At 41.8% G+C, this 9,292-nt stretch overlaps 1 protein-coding gene across 1 annotated transcript in view; it reads left to right on the plus strand.

The window, feature by feature from the left end:
• LOC117949937 (tetraspanin-1) overlaps positions 1–8,372 on the plus strand; it is a 23,113-nt gene extending 14,741 nt beyond the window's left edge. The window contains exons 4-6 of the mRNA XM_034880538.1: positions 5,064–5,162; positions 6,470–6,613; positions 8,234–8,372. Coding sequence (XP_034736429.1) covers positions 5,064–5,162; positions 6,470–6,613; positions 8,234–8,326 — 336 coding nt within the window. The 3' untranslated portion in view covers positions 8,327–8,372. The remainder of the gene's footprint in view (positions 1–5,063; positions 5,163–6,469; positions 6,614–8,233) is intronic.
• The last annotated feature ends 920 nt before the right edge of the window (positions 8,373–9,292 follow it).

Here is a 9,292-nt window from a genome sequence, read left to right on the forward strand (position 1 = left end):
CCCCCCCCCGCGCCCCCCCGCAGCCCATCTAACCAAAGAGCCCATAACCTTCAGCTTGTCGGAATAACTGAGATTTAATGAGCAATTGCAGCGTGCGTTATGAGAGGCTCATGGTTGTTCTTTGTGCTTCGAGTGATTGGGGAGTGACCAGCGTGGAGATTTATCACACTGGATCAATGAAATGGATGCGACGTGGCATCTAATGAATCACGCCGGCGACCGTGGACAGCGAAGGAACGTCCCCTCAAAACGTAATCCAATACTGATCAACGTTTGCTTTAATATGTCGTCAGCGAGGGGAAGGATTAGCCCGAGTAAGTGATGTACGTAAGATGATTAACTCCAATTACTCCTGCGTTAAAGCTGCACCAATCAATATCTTGGGATTAATGATGGCAGAAACATCGGCGTGCATGTGGAAGGGGTCGGTCATGGCGAACTTGCAGAGGATCAACCCCCCAAAAACATAGTCCCACTCTGCTTTACGGACCATTTGAGCATCGGTTTGTTATTTCCGTACACAGTAACATTACATTTTTCTTGTGTTGGATCAAGCAAACTCTTTCTTAACCCTCATGTTGTCTTTGGGTCGAATTTGACCCGTTTCCAAAGTTTTTTTTTTGTTTTAGTTTTTTGTTTTGTTTTTAAATCGGAAATAAAGGAAGTCGACACACGGGTGAAAAATGTTGGAAAAAGCAGCAACATCGATGAAAAAAAAAAAAATCCCAAATTCAAAATCTTCATTAAAAATCTATGTAAAAAGCAACAAAAACATTGAGATAAGGGGAAAAAAGGGAAGACAACACAAGGGTTAATCAAGGAAGTAGGAAGGACTGCAAAAATACAGGACTTACAGCCAAAAAGTGTGAACATTGACCAAAATGGTCTCCTAAGCCCCTCAAGGGAGAATGAATGCATGTGCATGAGCAGTTAGAACCCCCCCCCCCCCCCCCCCCCCCCCCCCCCCCCCCCCCCCGGCCGTGATTGGTGCATCTGAACAGGGAGCGGTGGTGCCTGAGGAGCCGAATATATATATATATTTTTTTTTAAATTGACCAGTTTCCCTATGTCAATGTTCTTTTTAACTATTATCAAACTGTAATTCCCCAAAATAACATGATTGATTCCACACACTGCTCTTTGGCAAGTACACATCTCTACTTTCATTAATTAATTAATTAATTTTGGGGGCGTCTTATTCAATTTTATAGCATCAAATGGAAGTGTTTTTGAAATGGTGTTGAGTAAAAGTTGACATATTCCAGTCTGTGATTATCATCAACATCCATTCCTTTAATTTTAGTCTCAATAATTCCTAATTTCTGCTTTTCTAACTCAAACATTAGGTATAATTTCCTATAAATGAGGTTTGTTGACCATAAATTCCAAAAATAACTGTAAAACTAAAGTTAATAAGTTAGTGTTACGTAGTGTTGAAAACATCAAAAAAAGTGTCAAAACATTCAAAAACAAGTGTTGAAAACCAGGTACAAAATGTAAGAAAAAGTTAAAAACATGGATAAAAAGCCTCAACAAGTGTTGATTTTCAATTTCAAAGTGAAGCCACCACGAGGGTTAATGACCTGCTTCGTGTAGTTCTACTCCAACATAGGATCAGTTTCAGCAAACAGGACCTCTATGATAAATATACACCTACTGGACCTTGTAGTTCTGTACAGGACCCACATCGCTGAGGCCGGGCGTAGTTAACCCTCAGGCTTACGTTTGGTTGGTGCAACCAACGTGAAGCCAGTCCTTTGCAGTCAGGACCAGGTTCAGTGAAGACCAGTTGGTGCGACCGGCTCCAGGTGTTAACATCAAAGTGATGTTAGTGACTTGGATGATAATAACTAATGTATAACGGACACATGCAGATACCTGACGCTGAAGCTAGGGGGTCAAGCAGGGCTGCAACCAGCTGTTTTTTAAATTTCCATTGTTGATTAATCTGTTGATTATTCATTCATTTGTTGATTATTTTCTCAATTAATTGACTGCGCAATATATCCCATGTGCCATTATTATTACATCTGTGCATGCATTTTCATTTGGGCAGTTTCCATAGTGCAGAGTAATTCTCTCTCTCTCTCTCTCTCTCTCTCTCTCTCTCTCCACTATGGAGTATAGTAGTAGTAGATCATCTGATGTCGAATCATGAGAGATGGGTTTTGTTTTAAACAACATTATGAACCGAGCCATCTGTTTCCTTCTGAAAAGTCCGCTTTTTCAAGACCAACGTGACTCATTTCAAAAAAAAATTTCAAAACAAAACTCCTCATTTCTCGTCATAAGTCAACAGAAGATTTACTACCGCTATACTCCATAGAGAGAGAGAGAGAGAGAGAGAGAGAGAGAGAGGGAGAGAGAGAGAGAGAGAGAGAGAGAGAGAGAAGTTGCAGAGCAATGTTGAAAAATGCAGATCAGCGTTTCCTAAATCCCGAGAAGACTTCCTCAAATGTCTTGTTTTGTCCACAACTCAAAGATATTTACATTTAAGAAGTATTTTTACTTTGTTTATCATTTTTTATTGACTCAAACCGATCAATCAATATGAAAAATGTTGGCAACTAATGGTATAGTTGACAACTAATTGAATAATATTTACCGCTTTAGTGTCATGATATACTCCAAAAATATATCTCTGTCACCTTTTATTGCTTCATTATTTTTATTTATGATGTTTCAAATCATTTTTCTTTTTTTTCAACTGCATTTATGAACAGACGGAGATGGAAATGCACCGTATGACCCGACTCAAATGGAATCTAAGGATTTGGTTTTACAGTTTTTTTAGCAGTGATGCAGAATAGATTAGCGGACTGTTTTTCTGTTTGGGGTCAACATGTGTTAAAACTTCAGATTTGGTTTCAATTTTGTTTGTTTTTTTGCTTAAAATTCTGTGGAAAGTTCTGCAGACCTCGCCCACAACCTTCCTTTTCTTTTATTGCTTTTCCACTTACAGTTAGAACAATAACAAACTAGCAGCCAGTGAGTCACCGTGGTAAGAGACATCAATAATTACATCAGAAGAAGAAGAAACACTCAGTAAAGCAACGAGAGATCAATAACACACGAGGCGGAAGATTTTTATCGTGTGTGTGTGTGGACGCGGTTCTGTATTGATAGATGTGTTACCGCCTCTCGCCTTACTGTGCTGTGGGTTTCTACAGGCTTTGTCCTGTCTGTCCACCGTGTTTGTGTGTGTGTGTGTGTGTGTGTGTGTGTCCATATCAGTGTGTAAGCACGCGAGTGTGTGCACTTAACAGGATGTGGTGAGGCGAGGGCGCAGAGTGACAGTGATGAATTAGCCGGATGGTAATAACCCGCTCTGATCTCAGCCGCTCTCGCAGCTTCTTGGGGGGCACTTTTAATTGTGATATGTATCCCAGAATCCCCCCTGGGCATCTCATACGCCTGCCCTCTTCACTGTACTGTACCCACCCACACACCCACACACACACACCCACACACCCCCCCACACACACACACACACACACACACACACCTGATAGACAGACAGTTGCATATGGGCACATGCACGTACAGTAAAACACACTCTCCCTCCTCATCAAAAGGGTCTTTGTGTGACTGTACGTGACAGGATTATTAATCAAAATGGGGATGAAAAAGGGAGGAGGATGGGGGAGGAAGGAGGGGGAGGAAGGGGAGGAGGCGGGAAAGAGAGCTAACCTGTGTGTGAAGCAATTCGTTCACAACAAAAGACTCTCCTCATGCCTGAAACATAACCTGCCTTATTTGCTTTTTGAATAAACACAAATAGAGGACAAAATGCACCTTGACCGGAGCCCTCAGGAGCATCAATATATATGTTAATACCTCCCCCCCCCCCCCACACTCTCCCAGCTCGCAGCTCACAGTTAACAACCACAAAAAGGAGAAGAATGTGGAATAATGGGGGATTTTTTTTTTGTTGATTTTTTTTCCAGGCTGGGGCTGTTTTTCCAAAAGCGCTTTGTGTGAGAGAAGATTTATTTAATGTTGTTGTGATGAATATGTGACTCCCAGAGAATGACCTTTCCTAACCGTGAAATTAGTAGAATTAGATTTACAGAGGCTCCCATAGTGAGCATAAGGAAGTGTGTTTACATGTGTAACACTGGTAGACTTTGACAGCAGGGATGGGCTTTTATATCCATGCACGGGAGCGTATTTGCATGTATCGGCCTCTCATGCATACTGCGCCCTAAAGGGGACAGTAAGGCTACTCCATTATAAAAAAAAAAAGAAGAAATAATTGCCACAATTTATTTGGTCAATATTGTCATCCATTATTTAACACGATTACTTATTGACTTTTGAAAAGATGTTGCTATTATTGAACTAAAACACTGAAAAACGGTTCAACAAATCAACAGGGAAAGCACCTTGAAATGTGACGTTTCCCTTCTTACCTGAATGTTTCAGAACACGAGATAAGAGTTTTCTTGCCAAATATATTGTGCAAAAATCGCACATCGCATTGTGATCGTCAGGAGACAAAATCACAATGAAAATGTGAAAAAACTTTTTTTAGGGAGTTGGGTTGGGAACCGAAAGGTCGCCGGATCAAGTCCCCGTACGGACCAAAAGTACGGCGCGTGGATTGGAAGCTGGAGAGATGCCAGTTCACCTCTTGGGCACTGCCGATGTGCTCTTGAGCAAGGCACTGACCCCCCCAGCCGCTCAGGGCGCCAGTTCAGCAGTCGCAGCCCACTCTCTCAGACATCTCTCTATTAGTGGGCGCGTGTGTGTATTTCAGGCCTGTGTGTAGTGTGTAATAACAACAGAGTGTACATTATAATTTCCCCATAGTAGATCAATAAAGAGTACGAAATAAAACAAATTTAAATTAAATTAAAACAGCGCTAGGATGCAGTCTGACATGCAAGGGCTGTTTTTTTAAATCCTTTGATTAAAAGTAATTATTTGAAAATGATGACTTTTGCAGAAGAAAATGGGATCTGTTTGGAGAAAAAACAAAAAATGTGTAGGAAAGTTTGGATTTCAAGAGAGTCCTTGTGTGTGTGTGTGTGTGTGTGTGTGTGTGTGTGTGTTTCCTTCAGGCTGAGGGGATCATTAGAGAGTGGGCCATCCTGTCTTTACAGAAGGATTACGGCAGTGACCCCGTGGTCACTAAGATCTGGAACACCACCATGACAGAGGTACAGTCTCTCTGAAACATGTGCACGTTCACAACGTGTTGGGCATCTCTTCACTCTAAACTACTGACTGCATGTGCATACATGTACGTAATTACTTAATATCCTTGCTGACCATTTTCAAAATCACATAATCAGGTTTTAAATGATTTTGCAACCTTCTTGGAGATAATTGTTTTCACTTCCTCTCCAAGAAAATCTACTTTGTGAATCTTGAAAGCTGCTGTATGACCTGTCACAATCAAACTCATTTGATTAATTATGTGAGAGCAACAACATCGACACGTTGCATGCAGGAAGTATGTACGCAGCAACAGCTGAACTACAACCTGTTCTACAACCTGTTCTCGCCCCCCCAATTCGTCAAATACTGACTATTGGTCAACGGCTCTCAGCATCAGATACCGACGCAAAAATCCCCCTTCAGTGTCTGTATGGAAGCACCGGGCATAGCAGCAGCTTGAATGACGTAGTATTAAGCAAGACAATGGTAACGAGTATTGATAGATGATAATTCAGAGCCTCTACCCAAACATGTTAAATAAACGTGCGTTTGTCCCGACCCAGAGCATCAAAAAGTGAAAAAAGTGACAGCAAGAGTACATCTTAAGTAATAATCTCATATTTAGAGATCATTAAGAAAAATATGCAGGAGTTACATTTTCGCCAGTCATGTGAAAATGAGCCTGCAGTGGGACGTAGTCTTTAGGGGAGAATACCCTAACTCTCATCCATCATGGGAGTATTTTCTCAGAGAAATCCCCCCTTCTAGACAAAAAAAAAGTGCTTTGCTGTATATTGTTAACATTTAACTAATTCTTATGAATATTAAGTTTAGAGAAAATGATTTAAGTGAATACAAAAGACAAAAGACTAAAGCAATAAACAGACCATGAAGACAAAAGCTAGAAGCATGTTGCGAGAGCATCAAATAGGGACTAGGAGACTTGATATAAAGGGTCCAAAATGATGCTAAAGGAGACTTTAACAAAAAGCTAAAAGCTTTAAACTGTTGGTAACTTCCTTATGGAGAAGTCTCGATGCAGACTCACGGAAAGGGCTCGGTAAGTGTGTACTCAAACCCTAACGCCCATTGATATCAGACATGGGGACGACCCTAAGCCCTTACGAAGGGCTTACGAGAACGCACACCAAAGTCCGTGAGTCTGTGAGTCCGCACTTTGGGATCGGGCCGATGTGTTATCTCTCACTGAACTTGAACTTTGATTGATAATGCTCCCGGATCCAAGATTTATCCACAAAACACCCTCAGCCAGTGCTCTCCTGCTGTGCTTCCTTCCCTCTCCTAGATCAAGTGCTGCGGTTTCACCAACTACACCGACTTTGTGGGATCTAAGTTTGAAATGGAGAACGGAGGCAGCCTGCCCCCCATCTGCTGCTGGACTAACAGCACCCCCTGCAGCCTGGAGGAGGCAGAGAGCAGCGCTGTGCAGGTGAGATGTACAACATCAGAACTGAATATAAGAGATATTCAAAGTAAAGGCAGAGGTGGTAAGTCTATTAAGGTTTTACGTGGAACGGACAAGATATTAACTCGGACACGCCAGATGGTTTGGTAACACAGAATCCTCCGTTAGCAGTCACTGGAGACTGTTGGGTGTAGGGCAGGCACTTCCAAAAACATGACCTGGCAGGTGATTGGATGAACCATGTGTCTGTCTATCACCTCCACCTTATTGGTTTTTGAACATGTGCATCACATGTGCCACACACACCTAAACCACGCCCATAGCTCCCAGTAGCTTTACACCGGATCCTGATTGGTTGGGTCCGCTGCTGCTAAGACACATTACCTAAAGCCTGACAACACATGAATTTTCGTGTGATATGTAGATCTCATGATATTGCGAGAATCCAACTGCCAGTTACAAGGTAACAGTGTCAAACAAAAAAATGACACACATTCTCAATATGATTTAACACAATCAATGGACTGATGCAACATTGGCTTGTTCTGAACTGTAGTGGTGGAGAAAGAGCTGAGCCACAACGCAAAGCTCTAGATTCAGCAGTCCGTCTACGTTCGGACCCTCACCCTGTGGTCATGAGCTTTGGGCAGTGGCCAAAAGAATTAGATTGCGCATATAAGCAGCAAAATCTTTCTGAAGTCATGAGGTTAGGAGTGCAGAGATCCGGAGGGAGCTCGGAGAAGCGCCGCTGCTCCTTCATGTTGTAAGTGCCTAGTGGAGCTGGTTTTATTAGGATGAGTCTAGGATAACTCTCGCCAGTGCTATCCTCTTTGCAGTTGCATGCCGGGGCAGCAGGCTGAGGGTAGCGGACGTCAACAGATTCAACAAACTGATCCGCAAGGCCAGTTACGTTGTGTGTGGGGGGGGGGATCTTGACTCAGTTGGGGGTGTCCAAACTACATGCCATCTTGGACAATGTCTCCCACCCACTCCATGGCTTGCTGCTCAATCACAGGAGCACTATCAGTGATAGACTCATTCTCCCACAATGCACCACAGAGCGCCACAGGAAGTCATTCCTGCATGTGGCCATCAAACTTTTTAACTCCTCCCTCTGAGTGTCGCACACGCACACGACAATATCATCTGTTTTGTACAATAACACTGGCCTGAAATGTGTGCAATACTCAACTCCAAATGTAATTATTATTACTTTTCACCATTGCAATTCCTTAATTATGTTAACTATGGAAATACTGTATAATATTCCTTTTACTATGTAAATACCGTACATGTCCACACTCCATATATTTCTTTATTTATATTTCTACTCTGATATTTCTACTATTTGTGCAACTGCAACACAGAGTTTCCCTTCGAGGATCAATAAAGTATTTCTGATTCTGATTTTTAGTTTTTTCCTCAATTGGACCGTCAAGAAATAAAAATTTAAACATTGTGAATTTGGCCAATTGATTCATTTAAAAAGCATTCAATGCATTAATTGATACTATTGTATTAGCCTTATTTAATTTCCTTATATTTCAACATAGTGAATGTTTTTCTGTGCCTTTATCTGTTTCCTGGGATGTTTTCCTACATGTTAATTACTGCTGATTATATTTTCACCACTGTTCTCCTCAGGGCTGCTTCAGAGACATCCTGGCGATGGTCCAGAAGCACGCCAACACCGTGGGGGGCGTCGCAGCAGGCATAGGAGTCTTAGAGGTAAAATAAGATGAAAAGGAAGCGCAAGACTTTCTAAAATGTGCTAACTTTGGCTAAAAATTTGAAATGGGTAAATTTGACCCAAATACGATACAAGGGTTAAGCTTGTGTCTACCTTCCAATACAAGCACTCCTGTCATTTAACTTTCAGGCGTTGTCCTTATGAAATGATCTATGATGTCTGTTATGTTTTTCCACCCCCAAGATGACTCTCTCGTTGTCCCTGTAGTTGTGAAGGAGATAAACGATATTGGGGGGGAGGGGGGTATGACTGACAGCTGAAGTCTCGAGGACCCACGAGATCTCGCAAATTCTTGCAGGATAGAACCACAAAACCAACAATAGTTTGTTTCCATCCAGAGGAGTAGAGAGGGAACAACACTGTGCTGTGTTTTCAAGCTGTAGAGCACGTAAATATGATCCGTCATGAGCACGATGTATTTTATTTTGAAAACTAACGGGATGTCCGACAAAGATAGAAGCTCTGTGTATCGGCTCCGGAGGGCTGTGTGACTGCACAGTCACACACATTGACTTAAATTGCAGGTTTTTTCTTATGAGAAGCCTCTGATCTGCATGGTTTCAGTATATAGAATGCAAAAAAGTGATTTTAAAACTATATTTTTTCCTCAGATCGCTGCCATGACCGTGTCCATATACCTCTACTGCCACCTGGATGACTAAATCATGAGAATCCTTCACGACAGGAACCACACAGACGTATCACATGTGATGGAGATTATATATCGGCATTATTTAACGTTGCTCCAAACCACCTGTCAATCCATAGAGCATATTATCACAATATTTCATGTGTTGGTCAGTTTGCCTGCTTGACAACCCCATTTTGCAGCAATATCATTGAAGAAAAATTAAACAGAGAAATGTGTCTTTTTAGATTAAACAGATGTTGACATCTGTCTGGCATTTTGCATATCTATTCCAGGTGCCCTTTGTCTCATAATCCTTTGATAT

This window comes from Etheostoma cragini, chromosome 9, assembly GCF_013103735.1.
Source record: "Etheostoma cragini isolate CJK2018 chromosome 9, CSU_Ecrag_1.0, whole genome shotgun sequence".
Classification (NCBI taxonomy): Eukaryota; Metazoa; Chordata; class Actinopteri; order Perciformes; family Percidae; genus Etheostoma; species Etheostoma cragini.